The 22470-nt window shown below is 43.1% G+C and overlaps 1 protein-coding gene across 7 annotated transcripts in view; it reads right to left on the bottom strand.

Annotated features, from left to right (window-relative positions):
- ERG (ETS transcription factor ERG) overlaps positions 1-22470 on the bottom strand; it is a 1195114-nt gene that overhangs the window by 78294 nt on the left and 1094350 nt on the right. For 4 of the 7 annotated variants that reach the window (XM_069636074.1, XM_069636075.1, XM_069636070.1 and 1 more), the window contains 2 exons: positions 13070-13273; positions 4798-4878 (listed from right to left, as the gene is read on the bottom strand). In XM_069636074.1, the coding sequence (XP_069492175.1) occupies positions 4798-4878; positions 13070-13273 (285 nt within the window). The remainder of the gene's footprint in view (positions 1-4797; positions 4879-13069; positions 13274-22470) is intronic. The other 3 variants (XM_069636076.1, XM_069636073.1, XM_069636072.1) reach the window with 1 other exon arrangement.

Genomic DNA, 22470 nt, shown 5'->3' with positions numbered 1-22470 from the left:
TTGGGAATGTTCAGAAGGATTTGAACTCTGATTCCAGCTGCATAGAGAGATAAGAACACGTGTGCAGGCAACGTAGCTTGACATGTAGGCAGCTTTTCTGTTGTCTCTGAATTTATTTTATAATGAATTGAATTATATTTTTATTATTTTCTGCTATCAGACCATTCATCATATACAAATCAATTCCGCAGACTTTGAAGTATCTGTTTAATTGTAAGTGTAAGGAAGGTTTGCTTTACAAAGGGAAACTGGATGCAAACGATGCAAAACTCAGCGATCCAGATTTGCTTCTAAATGTAAGGGCCTCATTACGACTTTAGAGGCAGCCATGGTGCTGTTAGCACCATGGCTGCCTCCAAAATCATGTCCTGGTTCCCTGAATGGGGAAATACCGGGCCATTCTGACTTTGGAAGGCCCGGTATTTCCTCCTTCACGGAACCCGGGCCCGTCCTTCCCCATTCCCATTCGAGCCCCCATAGGGCTCTTTGGGAATGGGGAGGGAACTAACAACGGGGCCGTCAATTACGGGCCCGTTGTTAGCTCCCTGGTCCCCTCGCGGGACCCGTAATGGATGTCTGGAAAAACCAGACGTCCAGAGCGGGTCCCGCGAGGGGACTTCATAATAGTGCCGAGGGGTCTTTTTTGGACACTGTACTTACATTTTTTATTGTGATTTATGTTTTAGAAACCTGACCTTGGTGTGGAACTAGTCCTGGACAAATCCCTTCCTTAGTTTTTCAGAGAGATCCTCAAGTCTTTATCACATGTTCAGCTAGGTTTGGAGAGGTTCAGGAATTAGGGAGAGTGTCCACAATCTTCTTTCAGTGTATGCAAATTAGCTAAATTAAAAAAAGGGTTTTAAGCTGATAGAAGCTTGCTTTCTCAGCTGAGCGATATTGCTCAATAGGTCACTAGAAAGGAACTAGAAAGAAAGAGAGGAGGAATGGAGAGACACCGAAATTCGACGCAGGGACTGGAAATGTGTGATCCATCCTGTTTTGACAATATTATAGCTCTTCAGGCTCATGTGACTAAATCCGAGATGTGCGTGTTATGTGCAAATCATGTGTTCAAGTCACGTAAAATCACCAAGATAGATCTGTTGGATAGTGCACCTGCTGTAGAGAGCAATCTCCCAAGGTCTACCTTTACCAAGAAAGTTCATGGGTTTAATGCACCTGCTGAAGATAGCGCATTGTAAACTTCAACTCCCCGGGTCCATTCACAGTAAAACAGCTGAGTGGTTCAATTCACCCACAGGCGAACGTTCCGTACATTAAGGTCACATTTTAGAAAGGCTGACTCAATCTTATTTCATGTATAATGCAAAAAACATAACTTGAACAATTATCTGAAAGGAGTGAATGGGCCTCATTATAACCCAGGCGGGACGGGGTTAACGGCGCCGGTAAAGGTACCGGCGCCGTCAACCCCATCCCGCCTGATTACGAGGTCCCCTCGCGGGACCCGCTCTGCACGTCTGGTTTCATCAGACGTGCAGAGCGGGTCCAGCGAGGGGAGGAGGGAGCGAACAAAGGGCCGCTTGTAATGGGCCCGTTGTTTGCTCCCTTGCCCATTCCCATTCAGCCCTATGGGGGCTGAGATGGGAATGGGGAAGGTCCGGGCCCGGGTTCCTCGAAGGAGGAATTACCAGGCCCTCCGAACTCAGAATGGCCCGGTAATTCCTCATTCTGGGAACCCGACCAGGATGCGGCATGGCCAATAGCGGAATGGCTAGCGCCAAGGTCGTAATCAGGCCCAATATATCTAGTTTACTTAGCTTACAGTTAGGACAAGGTTGTGTAGTTGAGCAATAGGTTTTCTTTTATTTATGTATTATTATTATTATTTGTTTAAATCAGCTCTCTTTTAGTTATTGCAGTCAGGCTGCTGATTCAGATAGGCTGATATGGCAACATAGGCTGCAGCTTGTGTTATGAGCTAAGTGATCTTCTATATCACAGCTAGAGGAATACAATATTGTCGATCAATTATGATGTCAGAAACAGATGATAATAATTCAATCAACAACTGTGTTAGGGGATTACAGGGAGATAATATTCAGTCTATATATATATATATATATTATGCTACTTTTGGAATTGTAAGTCTTGGGCCTCATTACGACCCTGGCGGTACGGGGTTAACGGCGCCATCTGAGGTGCCGGCGCCATTAACCCCGTACCGCCTCATTACGAGGTTTCCTCGCGGGACACGGTAAGCATGCCTGGGAAAACCAGGCATGCTTACTAGGTCCCGCGAGGGGAAGAGAGAGCAAACAACCGGCCAACTCTTAACGGCCTGTTGTTTGCTCCCTCTCCCATTCCCATTCAGCCCTATGGGGGCTGAAATGGGAATGGGGAAGGACCGGGTCCGGGTCCTTGGAGGGAGGAATTACCGGGCCTTCCGAACTCGGAAAGGCCCGGTAATTCCTCATTCTGTGGACCCGGACGCGATTTTGGCGGCAGCTATGCCGCCAATAGCGGCATGGCTACCGCCGAGGTTGTAATGAGGGCCTTAGTATCATTAAAGCACCGACAGTCATGACACTTTTATATGTGCTATATAAACAACAACAATAATTATATAATGAGTAAGAACTTCACAGTGTTGCTGTTTTCTAAGATTCCTCTCATTATGGATCGTACACCTATACTAACTATGTTAGTATAGGTGTACGGTGAGTGAGTTTATCCCAATTACACTCGTGCATTTTTAAAGGGGCGTGCATGATTTCTCATCTGTTTTGATAAACTTTCAGCAGAATTGTCAATTACCGAATTAACGGAGTTAACTAGTTGTTACCATTGCCCTTTGTGGTACACTAATATATTGTTTAAGTATTGGCATGAAATGGAACCCATATTTTCATTTAGAAACAACATTCTTCATTTGTCACATAGTGTGGACAGGGAGAGTGGAATTGTTTGTTAGCGGTACCTCAGGGGCTCCATTAACTAACAATTTCACAGGTGCAATTAGCACAGTTTTTTCTGCCTGTGTGTTATTCTGTGAATCAAAAGCCAGTTTGACCTGATCCATATTCTATAAAGATGTTTGAACTGGGTTAACAATTGAAGCACTTTGATGTGTGTAGTTTGTTTGCTGCATTACCTAAAAAAACAGATCCTGCTTCAAACAAAGTCCAATTTTTCAGTGTGGAAGTGTGAAGCAAAGTGAGGTAATTGGTGCATCTTTCATAAACACAAAAGAAAGATAACTAGCATGTGTGTCTGTGTTCTTGTTTTGGTTCAAAATGTTATGCAACAGAGTCCTACATAAGTCAAGAGCAAGTCCTATTTGCTTTTTTTCACTATCATGCCGGTTTAAATAATGGGGAAAAAGCTAACACCATGGGCCTCATTACGATACTGACGATAGCCGTGCCTGTAATAAAGGCACGGCTGCCGCCGGTATCATTTTTTTCCGGCCCCCGGGAATGGGCAATTACCGGGTCATTATGACCTTGCCGGACCCGGTAATCGTCCATTCCCGGGCGCCGAAAAATATTCTTCCCCAATCCCATTGAGCCCTGTAGGGCTCAATGGGAATGGGGAAGCCGGAGGCACCGGCACCATTCGTGAATGGTGCGGGTGCATCCGACATGCTCTGCTCGCAGGTGTTGGTCCACCCGCCAGGTCAGACCTGGCGGGCAAGAGGGCACCTGCCGGTAGAACTCAGATTACAGTACCGTAATGAGGCCCCATACATTGAGACACATTGGGCTTCATTATGAGTGAGCCGGTGAGGTAATAAAGTACCAGTATTACTGCATACCTGCACCTTATGACACTGACACACTCCAAGTTTGGTGGTGGGATGCCGGATTTACCTGCTGCCGGTAATTCCAGAACCTTATCACCAAAACAGACTCGCAATTTCCCCCATGGAGTCCTGTGGGACTCCATGTAATGGGGAACACAGCACTTACCGGCTTTTGTAATCTGACAGTAATTCTGGCTGACCAAGTGGTGCTAATGGTATTGCCATTCGGATTTACCAGCGGGATACCACCAAACCTGTAATGAGGCCTAATATTGTGTAGTACAGTTTGGAACAACCGCAGTTAGTTTCATTGAAAATTCCAATAGTAGCATATTTGCTCAATACTAAATACTCTGCCACTAGGAAGTAGTGTGAATTTCTTTGCAGCTCCTGAATTTGACACATTTTCACAACTTTGGCGTCAATGTTGTTAACATGTGATATATGTATTCACTCACAGCTGCAGCAGAAACATCACACACACTTTTTTAAAAAATAGAAAACACTCTGTAAGACCAATGTCTTCAGCATTTAATCGGTTTATCCTTTCCCTGGTTTCTTTCCTCACGATGAGCCAAAAACTGGTGGTGCCTTTTATTTTCATGCAGTTTGTGGACACTGAATTCGTATTAAACTACTGCTGTCCACTGTTCTTAAGTGATGAACATCAAACCTCTTCGAATCACATGCAATAATGCACATATCTGTGGTAACCTGCCATTTAAACTGGAATACACATTGAAATAGACATAAAAGAAAGACTATATTTTAAAAGTTATTCTAAGAATTCCCATTACTAAACGCTTAGTGAGTAATGCACGTATAGATTTAACATTATGCTACATAAAATATAAATATATGTGCATTTTGTTACTTAAGTGTCCCAAACTGAAAACACTCAGGAACTAAAGGGCTGCAGCCCTGCCACGCATAATATGTGCTTCTTAGCTTCAATGTTGCGCATGACACATATCAACAAGAATCTTGCCTGGTTTGAAGAGTTCTCATAGGAGAGGGCGCGGCAGCATTACCTGTGTTTCTAGCATGCATTAATCGTGGAGAGTTTTGTAAGGCCTTATCAACATCATCTGAAGTCAAATGTGGAAGAGGAGCTACAAAACAAAACAAAGTAACACCATAGTGAAAAGTAAATTGAGATTTCTTTAAAAAATCAAGTTATATTTTATTATCACCCAATAATGGATGATTTTGAATTGACTGCAGGTTTATCAGTATAAATTGTCAGCTTAGAGAAAACACATGTTGGCACTTCTTTCAAAACCACATTTTTCTGACGATTAAAGCATGCAAACAGACACAAGCAGCTGACTGGCCCACACTTTTCTTTTACTGCTTGGAACTAAAAACTACATCTTTCATTTAATTCTACTCTCACAATTCAGACATTGAGAACGGATTAGGGAATCAAAATTGCATGACAAAAGTAACCATTTAGATCAATTAAATGATCTTGTTTCCCCTACTAATCCGATTATTTGCCTCTTTGCAATATCTACCAGTGCAATCTACTATGAAGAGATAAGGAAAGCAACGTGATGGAAGGAAATACCATAACTTGGTTCTATGTGATTACATCAAAAACAATTCAACAAATATGGTTTCAGCGAGTTTTTTTTTCTTGAATTCAATATGGCATCAAATATATGCAGGAGGAGACCCCCTGCAGCCCTCCCCTCACTTCCCCCTATTTTAATTATCATGCTTTCCCACCCCCACATATATTTTTGTCCAAATTCGATTAAAATGATTTGTCGAATTTGTAGTCAATCAATTATTCCATGATGTAGCCTCCCTATCCCCTTTAGTTTATGCTTCCTCTAGGTAGAATTCCATTTAACTGTTTTATTTATTTATTTTATTTATTTTTGGATTTGTAGAACGCACTACAGCCCACAGGCATCAAGGCGCTTTAAGGAAACTTAAGGAGACTTGCTTGAGGGTTACAATAAGCGGCCCAAGAAAGAATGCTTAGATACAGTTTGTTAGGTTACAGTTGTTCACAGTTTGGTACTTTACAGTTGTTCACAGGATTCTGATACATAGTAACATATGCAGTACAGATAGAATTCTTATGCATAGTACAACCTATTAGTCTGTCTCTGTGTTTCTATGGAGAAAGGAGATAACATAGTTGTGTCTGGACTGCTTCACTTGAGGCAGAGTTAGGCGTGATTTGCATCAAATGTGTGCCCATATGTAGTTATCTAATTGACACATATTGTGCATTCGCCAAAGCACTATATAAAAGTTAAAGAATAAAATAGTACAATAAGTATGAAGTACATAGGCAAAGTACATAGTCAAGGCACATATAGGAATGGAAAGATAAGTTCCTAAAGAAGGGTGAAAAGGGGAAGAAGAGCTTGGTAGGCAGGGTGGTAGAAGACACATGCAAAGAGGAATGGAGGCAGTGGTCATGTACATAAACAGTTATCATGTTTGTACCTTGACAAAGGTTTGTAGTAAATGATGTGTCTTAAATTTAAAAAAAAAAAATTAAAAAAACAATAAACAGTTATCAGTGAGGAATGGGGCTGGATTATTTACAGAAAAGGACAGATAATGATATCCTGACATATTGAGTAAATAACACCTATTCTGTTGAAGTCGGTGTCAGGAGATGGTGCAGGTGATGCATCACATTGGCCTTCAATGGGACAGTTTCCAACAGTGCCTTGAAACCATCCTTATTGCTCCTCCACATTAGTGAAAGTGTGAAACAGTTGGGAAAATGGTGTAATCCCTCAGGTAGCGCTGCGTCTACATGAGAGAGATTTTACAACAGGAAAGAGGGAAACTGAGTACCTTCTAGTCTTGCATGCAGTGAGTGATGGCCCGGGAGAAAGGGAGTCAAACACTGATGTATACATGAACCCAAGGCTATGTTTTCATACAGGGCATATTGCATTTTGAATAAATATTGTGCCTAAAGTCTCACACATTATTAGGGCCAGGTTCACAAGATATAAAGCAAAGAAAAAGGATTTGTAGGTGCCAGCAAAACGTTTGTAATGAACCGAAAATGTTGCTAACACCTGCAATCTACCCGTAAACTACAAACACATGTCGATTTTGCATAGTTTGTGACAAGAGACTGTCACGCTCAGCGCTGGTGCCCAGGTGTCGCTAAAAATCAGGGTGATACTTGGGCATCAAGAACTGGCACAGTGAAGCATTATGTTTTCCACGCTCACTGTGCCTTACTCAGAATTGGACAGTCAGAGTTGTGTTGTTTCAGTAGAATGACCAACATGAAACCCAGATTGGAGAGGGGAAACAAGTGAACTACAGTCAATATTCTAATCCTAGTCAACCTTTCAGCTGCTTTTTATTCTGTCAAATGCTCCTCTCTCCTCAAATGTTTAGAAAGATCCATCAGTATCAAAAGTAGTGTGATCAAATGGCTCACTACTTTCTTGCATGACCATGAAGTACAGGTGAGATCTGGTCCCTTTCTCTCCACAAGGCACACACACTCTTTGATACAGTCCTGCAGGGCTGGGTCCTCTTTCCCTGGTTTTTCAACAGTTACCTTAAACCTCCTGTGAACATTATCTCTCCTTCCGCCTGCTCCTTTCACATGAATGACAAAGACACACAGTTGTGTTGAATGTGTGTGGCTTTTTTCCACGCCCACCACTTATTTCTTCTGGACTCGCCCACTGGGATGACTGATAATACTTTGTACCTGAACGCTTCCCAGATTCAGGTCCTTCGCCTGGTATCCAGTGCACCTACTTCTATTGCTTAGATGAAGTCAAACTGTGATCCCCAAATATAGACTTCATTGAGGCATTAATAGAAATAGTTGAGGGCTTTCCTGGCCTTGGGTGATTGACTTGTTCATTTAAAACCTAGGGCCATTACTGGTCAGAAAAGCCCTCCTGCCACAGTTATTAAGATCATTAATGGTCGGGTAAAAGTAGGGCGGGTGAGCGAGGGTAAAAAAGAAAAAGTGGAAGATGTGGCAGAGGGCCAATCAAGCGTGCAGTTCCGAATGCACACCCGGAAAGGATGTGCATTCTGTACATATTTGAAGAAGAAACCTAGATGTGAGAAGACCTTGGCCCTCATTACAACCGACGGCGTTAAGGGGTTATCGGCGCCGTAAAAGGTTGCGGCGCCGTTAACCCCTTAACGCCTTACTACGAGGTCCCTTTGCGGCTCCCGACCTTAACGGCTGGTCTGTACCAGCCGTTAAAGTAGGGACCCGCAAAGGGACCTTGAAGGTAATTACGGTAGCGCAATTTGTGGTACCGAAATTACCGCCTTCCCCATTCCCATTGAGCCCTATGGGGCAAAAATGGGAATGGGGAAGGGCCAATGGTAAATGGGGAATTACCGCCCCGCCAACCTTGGAATGGGGTAGTAATTCCCCATTTCACCATGGCGGATTCGGTAAGTGATGAGGGCCCTTGTCTACAACTTGAGCAAAAAGGCTTAAACAAACCCCCACAGTATATATTATAATTTCCCTCTTATCACTATAGGGATTTATTGATTAGAGTGCGATTAAATCTACTTGCTACTTGTGAAGTAAAACTAGCCAGGAACCAAATAATGTTTGAGCAGTCATATTGCTTGAGCAATCATACTGTCGAATTTTGCGGCTCACAAGAACAAACTGAGTCCCTTTTTCATTTAGTAACCGGTGCTCATCCCTGAATCATCTGCGCACAAAGTATTTTCAAGCTCATTGTAACCAACATGTTACATCCTTAGACCTAGACTGGTGGCAATGGGTCTTGATGGGAGAGCGAGTGAGTGTATGCATAGTGGTACTCACATTTCTTGAGATCTCATTGCTGTCTAACGAAGTGAGTGAATAATTTGGTGGGAGAAAAGTCAACAGCCTTCGATTGCGTAGGAATCGTAGCGGAGCATTTTGAGCGTGCTGCATGCCCTAGATGTGCAAGCTCATGCGCACAGTACCGGAAAGTGCTAGGATTATGCAAATGTGAAACAGTTTCAAAATAGATCTTGTTGAGTCAGCTTAAGATTTTTGTCTATGATGTCTTGAAGATGAATGTGGATTTTCTGTTTTGTTTTGAATGTAAATGGTTAATTTACTTAATTGACTTTTAAGTGTAACCAATAAACATTTTAATTTTTAAAAAAAGTGGAAGATGTGGCAAAGGGCCAATGAAGCGTGCAGCTCAGAATGCACATCCGGAAAAGATGGCATGCATCAAGAGAGATGAAGTATGTGGTTTACGCTGAGAAGAGCCGAGAGCCAGGAGTCAAGATGGATGCTGCTGGCAAAATCCCCCGATGTGCAAGGCAGGATCTGTTTTTAAGGTGGAGGCAGGAGAGGGCACTGGAGTGAGCAGAGAGGATGGCAGCCAGTATGGATGTCCGTAGAGCTGGGAACGCAAGTATGTATTGTTGTATTCACTTTGTGTTCCCTGCACTCCCACGCATTCATAGGGTGCTAATCGTTTGTTAAAGGAAATCCTGTGATTTAATATCTAATGTCCTAGTCACGTGTATCTTCTGGTCACCCTATAACATTAATACTTAATATGATCATGCCTGTCAAATTGGGTCAGCCTTCTAGATTACTGACTAGGGTGGTTTTTCACTGAAAATGAAAGGGGCAGTTCTAAAATGTGCGAGAAGGAGCTGAGAACAAGCATGGGATTCTGTGGCAAGGCTGGCCTTTCTTGCTAGTCACATAGTGAAATATACAAAGCCTTAAAGAGGCAGGCAGTCTGCCATCTTGACCATTTGATTTGATATCCAGACATGGCCCTACTGGCATGCAGGAGCAGGAATCCAGTATGATATGCCACAGAATAATGGCTGGAGGAAGGTCACTGGGCCCTAACTGGCCAATGCATGACTGGCTTAATATGGGCACACCCCCCACTATGTGTGACCACTACCAAGCATAACAGAGAAGGCACGTTTTCCCTGATTCGCCAGACTTGACAAGGAACAATGTGGATGGTAATTTTGGAAGATTATGGGCAAGGGGCATGAGGAGTTACTTTTTTGTTTCTATACTTTATGATGTACTCTATGTAATAATCAAGAACAAAATGATTCGAGCAGATGATGTGTAATTATGTGAAACTACCAGCGAATTATCATATATGCATTTTACCAGTAGATGCCAAAACTTATTGTGGGCAGATTGGGCATATAGAATGAGACTCGGATACGGCATGGGAGCATGCGTAACCACCCTGCTCACATCCCAGGACTTTTATAGGACCTTGACACCGGACCTTCACTGTCCCTGAAGGAGATGTTCAGGTCCACTCTGAAAGACTGTGAATTCTGCTGGCACACCATGGCTCCAACACTGGAGACCCCACAACCCTGTAAGGGTGGGCTGGGACAAGTCGCTTTTCTACGATGGTGTGGAAGACACACCGCACTGCAGCCCCACGTTAAACACACACAGACACACACACATGATATATACACACACACACCACTCTTCAGTGAACATGGGGGATCCCCAACATCTTAAACACATCAACAATTTTCTTTTTGATTCCTTCTCAAATATATTATTATATGAAGAGTAGGGAGAATAATAAGCAGCCTTAAGATGCTACCTGTGATGTGAAAGATATGTTCTGTTTCTTTGCTATGTTCAATGTGCTTATGTGTTTGCAGCTCTAAGTATTACAAATTAACTGCATGTGTGATAATGGTTCTCACCCCACAGGGTCTACAATCCCATTTTAGCCCACTTTAATTTTCACAGAGGACCAGGGCACAAGTCGAGGGTGCACGCGGGTGGACGGAGTCCCCACACTTTTTCAGGAGTCCCCCCACTTTTTTTTCAGAGGGCACCTTGATATACTAATTTCTGGTGACGCCACATTCAATTGGTATGTTAAAGAGTCCCCCCACATTTGTTTTTTGGACTTGACCCCCGCAGAGGACACATACCCATTTGCAAACGACTCTTCTAACACCCACAAGGGCATCTGCCTCTTTTCCATTGCCCACAACCCCTGGAAACATGCTGGGCGCCCCCCACTGCCCTGAACCACATTCCCTCCCCACCTACACCCCGCCCAGAAAGCTCTGGGCTGCTTCTCCCAGCGCCAACATGCTTCTGCCCTCCAGGCAAACATGCCTCAAAGTGGACCAATTACCATCATCCACATGGGAGGTTCCTGTGTCTTGGTTGGCTTTTGTGTGTGTGTGTTTTGTGATACGTGGGGATTTGGGGGGTTGTCACGACCTTTCGAGCTCTCTTTTTGTTTTCTGTTTCCGGTTTCTGTTGTCTATGGCAATCCTGCCCACTCGTTCTCCTCTCCCCCGCTTCTACCCATTCTCTGGAAGGCCGCTTCACTACACTCCATGAAAGGGAACTGCAGTATGGCGACAGGTTACCGTCAAAGATGTCTGTGAGCCACATGGATGGACTTTGCTGTTCAATGTAAGCGATGCGAGGGCTTCTAGAATTGGAGAAAAGCCGTGAAAGTTTCTCTGCACCTCTGTACCTTTGTGTGGAAGAGTCTTCATTTTACATGAGCAGAGGATAAAGATGGAAATCCACATAGAAAAGTTACAGGTGAGATTTATTGAGAAAATCAGCACAAACCTCGATTGGGGTAATTCTTGTTTCTGTCAATGAAGATATCTAGAGCACTGCACTTTTTTTAAAATTTTAAAAAGTGTTAAAAACGGTTGTTTGTTTTGCTACTGTTATATTACAATTATTTTAGCAAATCATACTTAGCTATTCAGGGACCCATATATAGTAATTGTAGTCTTTCCATTGTTAATGTCTTTTTTTCGTATTTTATTTTCGTTTTTCACTTTTTATAGGTTTTTTGCTAAAAGGGGGATGCACATCAACTCCCAATTTTAGTGTCTGTTTCTATTTCTTCTACATTTTTTCCTGCCTGTTTGTTTTTAAAAAAAAAAAAAATCTGCATTGTATTGCTCAACATTGAAAAGACAACCCTGAAAAGACATTCTTAACTACTTTAGCACATTAAAAGACATGCCACTCAATGATGACATTTATTTCGGAGCGCATTTTGAGCAAATGTACAACTTTTCATATCTCAAAACTGTTTAAAACATGTTATATGAGCTGGCATATTACAATACTCTGGTAGGCTATGTGCTGCCCGGAGTAGGGTGTTTTTGATGATTTTTACATGACACCTGTTTATGACCATTTGTCATGTGTCTTTTATAATTCACTTTTTTAAAGCAGTTTTGAACAAAATACTGTGAACTTATTTCAGCAAATTGTTGCTTAGCATTGCTGTCCTTTATACTCTTTTTTCTTTAATCTTTTTATTCTGGGCAATGATGGTTGATTCCTTTTCAATACTCTTTTTTTGTTCCATTTCTCCTCCATTTGACCTGTCTTTCATATGCTTCTCTTTGTCCTTGTACTTTAACCCGAAACCTAAACTTCCATAGTAACTAAAAAAGACCCTGGTAGAATATGATATACCTATGAAGTAAATTATGTCTCATTGGATTGGCTCAAAATGTATTATTATTGATTTTAGTTACAATTACATTCAAACTGTTATATGGGAATACAGTAGTTTTATAATAATATTAGGTGGGAGGGTAAGGCTTACACAGCCAGTAATAGTCCAGTAGCCTGAGCTGTCAGACCTGAGCATAGGGAAGGAGGTTCAAAGGGGTTTAGGGCTCTACTAGCTTCTTAAAGCTGATTGCCTACACATTATCGCTATTAGCAACCCCAGGCAAAAGAGTGCTAACAGATGTGTTATTTGAAGGAACATTGGCTTTATACCTACAAGCAGCAATTTACCTTCAAAAAGTATTACAAAAAGGGCCACCACTTGAAATAGAAAGGCAAACTCAGCCCTGAGTCTCATTACTATGTCCATGGTAAACATTTCCACATGGTACATAGGGTGCACAGGTGAGGGTGCTGCGGAATCTGTGGGCAGGTGTAGAGACAGATAGGGGGCTGGAGAATCATGGGGCCAAAATCAAGATGGTGGATCTACATGAGAGGCAAAGTGGCGAGGGTGAAATGTGTGCCTTCATTTCAGGATTTGTCCCACGTTGCTAACAACCTGTTTGGATTGCATCACTCACACGGGAGCAAAGGTACAGTATATTCAATACATGCATTTGATGAAATTAAATGCTACACACACATTATGCTTTTCTTTTTGCCATGTGTGACTGAATTGACTGTCACATCTGCACTAGAACAAACTATACCAAAGCACAGAGTCAAATAGCTAACAATATTGGAGATTACTTTACAGAGAGCCCATATATTGGGCTTTGTTTTCTAAAGTGGGCCCGACTTACTTTCCCTGAGGTAGTGAAGGTGCGAGAGCAAGATTTCCGCATTGTAGCTTGGTGTGAGCCTGTGGAAGTCTTCTTTGGTCATTTTGCACAATTCCTTTCCATCAATATTTTGAAACAGCAAGATATCAACATCTGGAAGACCATACTCCTTGATTGCCCATTCCAGCCACTGCCGCACATGGTCTGTGCTCCACAAAGTTGGATCTAAATGAAATCATATGAAACGTATGGTTATTTTTTGTCTTTATTTACAGTTTCACTAACAGTAAACATTTTCCCCCAAGTGGTTTGTTTCAATCATACCAAAAACAAAGTAATTTCTGAATTGGCTATGAGCAGTTTTAGCTTGCGAATGGAACCCAAACTGTAGGATACACTGATAGTTGACTATGCAGTCACCTTTGGATACAGATAGTTCTACAGTGGAGTACGTGTGCTTGTAGTGCGTGAATGTCACTGGTGCAGTGCAACAGATATCAGGTTTTCTTTCAGGTGAAGAGGTAGGTGATACATAGATATTAATTATAGGGCTGTTCCAAATCCTAGGGGATTTGTGGGAAAAATGTTTGGGGTCTTTGCTTGCATGTTTGCATGTAGGAATGTTGAGCAAATGAAAGAGAGCTTTCCTGAGGGGTTGTTGGATATGCCAGGTATGTTGCTATTTATTGGAAGGGCAGGCCATTATATTATGTGAATAGAGACAGAGATTGGGAATTTACCAGTGCAGTTTGTTGAGGTTGTGTTCTTTCTTTTATGTCAGAGCTGTCATGAACCTGAAATAGAAGTGTTGTACATGTTGTAGTCAGATGAACTCATGTTTAGGTATGACTTCCAAGAGGCCATTGGCCTACTGGTGTTTATAGTTGATCAAGAATGTAACTCTCAGGTCGATGGATAGTGCCCACATGATTACAGGTTTAGATAAAAATAACTGAAGAAATTAAAACAAGTCGTTCTGTCCCATCTGCAGTATGTATTCCTTAAAGGAAGGTTTTTTTACTAAGGGATGTGAGGACTTGGGAAGCTACAGTTCCTGGCTGTAGTGAAGGAGTCTCAATCTGGCCAAGCTATTCAAACCTCTGGAAGCTTATGATATGGATCAGAGGTCTGCACAGGTATTGTGCATTGCCACTGTCATGATCCCTCACGATTGACTATACTGGCCACTGCCAATAGGGAATTTTAGTCCAAAATGTCTGGCGATCTTAACAGTTAAACCCTTGGTATAGATCAACAGTGACCCAAGCCAAAAGGGAAAAACAACATTGTGCATGTGAAGACATTATAAATGCTTCCACGGCGAATTATTCAAAGGTGTTTTGACCCCTTGTAGCCAGAGGTTTAATTTAAAATCCACTGGGAAAATTACAATTAGCAGTGGAATTTTGGATCCATCAGATAAACATGCCAATAGCGCTTCTTCACAGCAATCTACTGATCCTCTACCTAGGAGTATTACAAGCCTTCCCATTCCGATAGGGGAGTTAAAACCTACTCAGTCATTGCATGGAGTCAATGATGTATTGCATCCACGGTATAGTGAGGTTTTAAGGGACCTCGGTATGTTAAATACGGATGTGAGTTTTTCTATTGAGAAATCACTGTTATGTTTCCATCGCCAGAGTGCCCTGTAACATGGTGTAGAGGCACAACCATATCCAGACCGTTCATGCTAATAAGTCACATCTTGGAGTTCAATCCCTATGAAGATAATGGGGGACCTTTCTAATATGTAGATTTCAGGACTAAGTCAATTAAAAGGGCATACTGGCTGCAGTGAACTGTTGGTTTGGGAAGCCACTGGAAACCCAGAAGAATGCCTAATAGCTCTTTGTAATAATGAAAAGATATCTAAGCAGTCATAAGGGCAAAGTAGCACATGGAGAGAGTTATTGACTTCCAATCAGCCAATCAGAATGTTTAGAGTGCAGTTGATAACTATTAGTATTGACAGCATTCTGTCTTCAGAAATAGACAGGGGAAACAACAATACAATTTCCAGGAAATCTTTTTTCCAGCAAGACACAATTAAACAGGCAATTGAGAAAACTAAAATATTGAAACATGCTTTCACTTTCTTAAAGAGAAATCATGTTCTTTTACTTGACACCTAAATCAGGCTCATGTTAAACCTGCTCCAGTTCAACCAAGTTGTGATTAAAATGTTTATTTTATGAAGACATCCATGTTATTTTAATGCTACAACACAAAACAACATTTAATTTACCAACTCAGTATTCCTACTACCACCATGTGCTAATCAGGAGGGCTCATTATCCAAATTCTCCAACCATTGGCCCTCAGATTCACTTGCGGCCATAATTTGGTGGTGGGTCATTATCCCACAATAACGACCCATCCTTTTTCTATCTTTCATGTAGGGCACATGTAGCGCCAGAGAAACCATTGGTCTTTCTAAACATCACCATGAGCAAATCCTGTGGAGATATTGGTGTGGCAAAGTACCATGAAACCGATGTGTGGTTATCAGGAGATGCGCTCCAACTCCTTCAGGATTGTATCAGTGCTTTTTGCTCTGAACTCTCCGATTGGTCCCAATAGCCGTAATGTTGTATCACTAAGGATGGTTGTGTGTCTATGACAGAACACACAAAAGAGGGGTCCAGTATGCCCCCATAAGGTTTTCCTAATACTCTGTGAGTGTCTCCATCATGGCCTAGGTGCTGTGCATAACCAAATACAGCACACAAGTACCATGAGTCCATGTCGTTAACTGAGTGCCTGGAGTCTGGGACACTGTGCTTCGCATGTGTAAGTGCTGTTTATTATATGTTCGGTACCTTGAATGCCAATTGTGAGAAACATACTTCCGTTTTAAGGCAGTTAAATATTGAAATGATTAAAGCTGTACCCTGAATGCTTATTTAAATGGTGCGATGGAGTAGGATAAACATAATGTTCAAGGCAACCAGATAGCATTGAACACCTTTCATTGGCAAACGCAGGAGTCTGCACTGGATGAACGCATATTAGGATAACATAAGGTCTCCGGAGACAAAACATTATGACCGATCTGGAGTGCCTCATCAAACAGTGGATCGAACAATATCAAACAATAATGTGTAGGGCTCCAGTAGTTTTCCTGGATTTCCCTAGTCCTCAATGGGTAAATGAATGAGCCCAGCTGGGCCTTTGGACCCTGACACCTTATGGGGTGCAAGAAGGTCTGAATCTCTGAAGGACCTAGGGGTGCCTTCAGCAACGCAAAAAGGGCAGCTATACTAAAAGCCTCAGGATGGAGTAATAAATCTGTTGTTAGGATCACATTAAGTGCATTCCTTGCTATGGTCAGAATTTTCTAATATAAACTACACCATCTTGGAGCTGGGACAACCAGTTTGAGGTTGTGTTTGTTGTCATAGTCCGGAGGATATAAGGCTAAGCTTGCTTTGTGGGATGTTTTTATCCACGCATCCAAGCCCTACCTCAAAAACTGTGCAGTACTGGCATTGAAAACATCATGACGGCCAGAGCTTCCCAGAAAATGCACAGGGAAATGCATGAAGAATAGGCTGCCACTCATTTTGCCGATGTTATGGGCACAGAAGGACATTGCCTAAAACCACCATTGGACTACCCACACAGTAGCCTGAAACCATTGGGAATGGCAATGCTGATTGCCAAAAGCAACCTAGAATTGTGGGGAATTCATTTTCTTAAATCCCAAAAATGGGTGCATTACCAGTACTCACCACTATCACCACTTTTAAAACAACACCAGACTTTCTTTTTTTTGTGTAAAACTGAATAAATGAACCCAAAGCATGCCAAAGAAAGACTTACTGAGAGGTGGATACAATGTAAAAATATATTCTGAAGTGACTTGAAGGTTTATAACAAGACTGGCTGAGCTGTGGATTTCAGCAGTTTAAGTAAATTTGGACTGAAAGACACTAAAAATCTAAATGTTTAAAAGAAATGAGTGACCTACTTTTGAGTGTCACATAGGTTGCAATTGTTTAAATGTCATAGTTTTAAACTTAGAATCAGAATTCTAGCTGCATATGTAAAAATGGTTAATTTTATTTGAATGCAGAAAACTGGGTAACTAAAAGTGACATTAGCTGGGGCCTTGCTTAAGGAACTGAATTCTGCCCACCAGCTACCCCCGACAGGAGTTGAGACTTGCACAACTGCTGTGTTCCCAGGCCTAGCTGCCCTTTTGCTGTTCCCACCAAAAGGGATCTGACACTTCTCTGATTGAATTACCTGGGCTCTGCAGGAAATTGAACAAAGCCCTGTCCTGACTCAGGCAAATGTTTTATTGGTGGGAGTCGTAAAATGTGGCTTCCTCCTGGAAGGAAAGGGGAGGAGCACTGCATGTGAGAGCAAGCTGGCTTGGCAGAAACTGGGAGGGGGAGAAACTGGAGACAGAGGCTGAGCTTGAAGAAAGTGGAAAAACTGGTTTCTGTACCATGTGACCTGAAAAGACACACCCCTGTAGCCAGGATATGGTCTTAGAAAAAGATGAATAACTCATAGTACGGACTTGTCATAATTATTTAAATGATACCATAATTCTTGTGATTTTTCTGCCCACATTTTAAGAGGTTTTTAGAACCGGTGGCATGATCTGGGGGCAAACTAGCAGTTAAGAGGGTATTAATTAAAATGTCTGCATGTGAAAAGTCTGATACTTCATCAATTAATGCCTGCATGCCTTGCACACATTTGGGTAAATTTGAGTAAGAATCTGATATTGGTAACTTGACCAAAAAGTGCAAATGTTTCCATTTCTGATTGCAAGCTCCCAGGAAGAGCAGATTTGGACAGGGTATACCTCCTGTGATATGTGATGAGTGCATGTAATTTTAAACAAATGTGTACCTGTGCAAATATGTCTTTTGGGTCAAAATATAGATTGTGTGTAATTTGACAGGGGTGGGTTCTCTGTATCATAAACAGACCTCATCATGATGACACTTCCTTTCATTCCCCCAATCAAGGGGAAGAGGAGGAAGTGGCCAATGACAAGTGGAGAGGGGTAGGGCCTAGGAAGCTAGCCTTTCCACCCAAACACATAAAAGCAGACAGTCAGGACAGATAGGGACATTCAATTCCATTTGCTGCGAAACATGCTGCCGGACCATACAACATCCAGAGATCCAGACTTCAAATCCATCAATCTCCAGAATCCAGAGAGGCTAGACCAGCAGAGCAGAGCTGACCCAGACCGCTGTTAGCAGAACCAGAGACCTGACCCAGATCACTGTGAAGAGACCCAGACCAGACCAGAGTCCAGTCTAAAACCTGACCAGATCCGTGGCGAGGCCCATTCTATTTCTAAATATATTGTGAGTACCCACCAGAACTGTGCAGAACCAACCTCTTAGTTAAAATAATATAATTCAATCTATTTTATCTAAGTAGAACTGCCTAAAAGCTGTCACCTGTCATTTTCTAGCTGCTAGCTGTCACTTGTCACTTTGAACTTTTAAAGTTTCAAATCTGAAAAACGACCTTTACCATATCACTCATATCTCCGTGACCGTTTGTCTTAGAGACTTGCAGTAACTTTCCTCTGGAAGCTTAGAATCGTGGCTTTTCAACGAACCTAGAAACGCATTCCTTTTCCATACGTTTTTGCCGCAATCGCGAAAAACGCACTCGCGAATTTTACCGCGATTTGCAAATTTCTCCACGTGTGAAAACAGCAGTTTCCTTGCTAAAAATTCGATTGCCTCTTAAGAACCATCCCTGAATCATTGCTAGAGTGAGCCTGGACTAATATTAACTAGATACCACTCACCCTGAACCTCTAGAGGGAATTAAAAGCATTTTAGCATATTTTTCACTTCATTGCCAGCACATATAAAAGCATTTTGGGCCTGTGTTTCCAACTTCTGTGGTCTAAGCTTGCTGTGGTGAACTGAATTACATTTGATTGCATTTCTGAGAACTGTGTGCTTTCCTTCCATTTCCTTGCATTGCATAAAGGGGGGAGGGGATTGCCAGAGAAAAGTGATTACATTGTTTTGTTGAAATCATATTGAGTATTTTCTGTATTGCATTTTCATTCAACATTACATCCATCTGAACTTATATAAAGCATTCTCTACCACATTATTCTTCTGTCCCTATTTACCAGTGTTGCTATCTTATCCATCCTATAACCACTCATCATTGATTATAAAGAAGTGTGCTAGTGCCGGACTATCCATTATTGATTACTGCTCAGATTAAGTGTGATATTCAATTATTAATTTATTATAAAGTGTGATATATATATATATATTGTTTAAATCATCAAATAAAACTTTAAACTTGCAAAACAGAACTACTTCTTGGCTCAGTGGGGTCAGGGGGATTCCAAGAGAGGGGTGTTATATAGGGGTAGTCATCCAGAACGCATGAACTGGACATAAAGATATATCAATAAGGGTTTCCATTCAGTATCCCAGACTAGGCATTGACTTAGCTGTAGTGTTGAATTGAATCCTCTTACAAATTGGGGGCTCGTCCGGGATGTTTGGGTTAGATCTATCACTTGTGCAGATTAATACAGTGTGCCAGCTGACCAGATACACATATCCGGTCGGATCACCACGCTGTGTTACGCTGTAAAGCACTCCTCAAAGGAACGCTCTAAGAAAAAGGTCTGTTTTGCAAAAATAAAATACTAATTTCTGTAAGTCAGGACAGAGACCAATCTCTAGAATGACGACCTTAGTAGACATGAAAATAGTCAGAGAGCACTTCTTACATAAGTTATTTGTGAGAGGTGAGTGGACTCATCAGGACCGCATGGTCTGGTTGCAGGCCATCACGCAACAGGTCACTGAAACAGGGTCAGATATATGGGGAGAACAGGGTCCCCTACATGTGGCCCTGAGTGAACTATACATGGCTCCTAAAGCTAAGGATGAACAAGACAAGATGGTTAGGATAGCGGCATACCTGTACCTATATATGGGAGACATGCAGGATAAATGTACGGAAAGCCAAGATCTGGCGAACAAGCGACAGATGGCATTAGAGAAGGTCCAATCTGACCTGGTCTCTTCTGAGCAGAGGCTGCAGGGGAGCCAGGAGTCAGAAAATGATAGTAGGCAGTATATCATTAAAATAAAAGAGGACATGGATATACTGCAACAGTAAAAGACAGACCAGGATACCAGAATTCTGGCTTTGCAGAAGGAACGCCAAGACAGTTTGGACTCCCTTCTGCAGAGCCAGAAAAAGCTGGAGCAACAGATCAATTTCAACAGGGCATGCACAGAGCAGGTAGCCACCCTGCAAATCCAACTAGACAGAGAGAAAGAGGAGAGCAATAAACTGATCCTGAAAGACCTGGATACCCAGGCAGAGTTTGATCAGGAGCGCCAGAAAGCTGGTGCCTTCCAAAGGCAAAGGGACGACCTGGCGTCACAAATTCAATCTCTTGGTCAGGAAAGGGACACCTTAGGCCAGGAAGTCTGCCACTTAAGGAGAAAAATGGAAGAAAATCACCTGGCCCACCAGGGACTGGGTGACCTCCAAAAAGAACACCAGGACTTGCTAGAGCACACCAGGAGGGTGGAGGGGGCTCTGGCAAGACAGGAGCAGGCCAATAGGGACACAGCTCAGGAGGTAACCCTCCTGCAGCAAAGACTGGCCCAGTGCTCCAGGACCAATCAGGAAACGCAGAGAGAGAATGAGGCTCTCTGCCAGCACAATGATAGACTCCAACAACAGGTAGCGATGCAGGAGAGACTGATAGAGTCTAGTAAGGCCTTAACTGAGGAACTGAAGGCGCAGGCTCTTGCATTGCAACAGGGAGCAGGGGCGGATAGAGATGAGGTTCGCTGGGAAAGAGAAACTCCTGAGCATAACCCCAGGAGCCCTAGTACCAGAGGCCTTTATTTCTCTCAGTCCCTGGACTCTGCCACCCCCATGTCCCCTGGCGCACATGAGCACAGGGCCACAGGGATGGCAGATTGCTATCCAGCCAGAAGCATGGGGCTCATAGGCCAGTACCACCCAGGAATGGAGGGGCGGGCATCCGGGTATGGGCATCCAAGCACAGTGCAATTTGATGGGGAAACCCAGGAGAGTAGGCCCATTAAGGGCATCCTGAAAACCTCTGCCCAGTTAGGTCAGTGGGGGGTACCCATCAAATCCTGGCAGCAAGGAGGGATCTGAAGACTCCTCTGAGCGGTACAGGACACAGGAGACCAGGTCTCCACATTCTGCCAGCCATTCCCAGGCTCGCAGAATCCGGGAAAACCTGGAAGAACAGACGGGAACCTCTGGGAGCAGTGCCTCTGAGTCAGAAGATGAATGGACCAGGGTTACCCGAACCAAAAAGGCCAATAAGGCAAAAAGGGCCTCGCTGAAGGACCCATTGAAACAGATTAAGGCAATCAGGAGTGTCATCACGCCTTATCATAAGAACGCCAAGTATTCTGTTTGGGAGCACTTAGAGTTGTTTGAGCAAATGATGGAGACTTTCCATTTGAAGGACAGCCAAAGCTGTATTCAATATGTAAAGTGGACCTTCTCCCCGGAATACTCCAGTTTCTTTGCGGGGCTGGAGGACCAAAATCATTTAAGATGGTCCGCCTATAAGGCGGCCATCTTGATACATTTTTCTACTCATAGAAATCCTCAAGAGGCTCGCAAGGCAGCCTACAATTTACAATGTGGGGAGGATCAGGCCCCACAAGAATTTGTGCAGGAGTTAAAGCATGCTTTTGCGCAGACCACCAGGAGGGTGCGCACAGACAGCAGAGAATTCGTCAATACATTTTTCCATGCCTTGCCCAAATATATAATGACCCAGCTCGTGAGAGATTTTCATGAGAAAAGATCTTTAGAATGGGTCATTGAACAAGCCACCCGCATCTACGAGGTGCAGAAACCGGTGGAAAACAAAAACCAGCCTAAAAACCCCAAAACCAACAGCACCCCTGCTGCTGCCAAGGTGGCAGAGGTAAAGGTTGCCCCCGTTTTGGATTTGGAGATGGAGGGGCCCAAAAACCTACCTGCACCTAATAATGCTAGGCCCAGAAGGTCCTCGGGCCAGTCACAGACAGGGAGCCAAGGAGGCAGCCCCACAAATGGGGTCCCTCGCTCTCCTGATTATGTAAGTCCCCGTTACAAGGGAAATCGACCCATCCTGGGTTATGTGTGTACTCCTCCAGCCCAAGGGGGGGGATCCAGCCAAGCACCTAACCCAGGGAACTTCCCTCCTAACTTCCCACCGGAGGGCAGAAATTCTCCAAATCCTGGGCAGAACTTTTTCCCCAGGTATCCACCCAACTTCCAGCCCCAAAATCCTCCACCCTTCTTTCCCCAATTCCCTGAGCCCAGACAACCGAATCCGGGAGAGGGGAGGCCAAGGGTGGAGGGGTATCCAAATCTTCCCAACCAGGGGTACTACCAAAGAAGGGATAGCTACC

Source organism: Ambystoma mexicanum, chromosome 7p (assembly GCF_040938575.1).
Source record: "Ambystoma mexicanum isolate Mex_15411 chromosome 7p, UKY_AmexF1_1, whole genome shotgun sequence".
Classification (NCBI taxonomy): domain Eukaryota; kingdom Metazoa; phylum Chordata; class Amphibia; order Caudata; family Ambystomatidae; genus Ambystoma; species Ambystoma mexicanum.
This window is presented reverse-complemented; position numbering and strand designations above follow the sequence as displayed.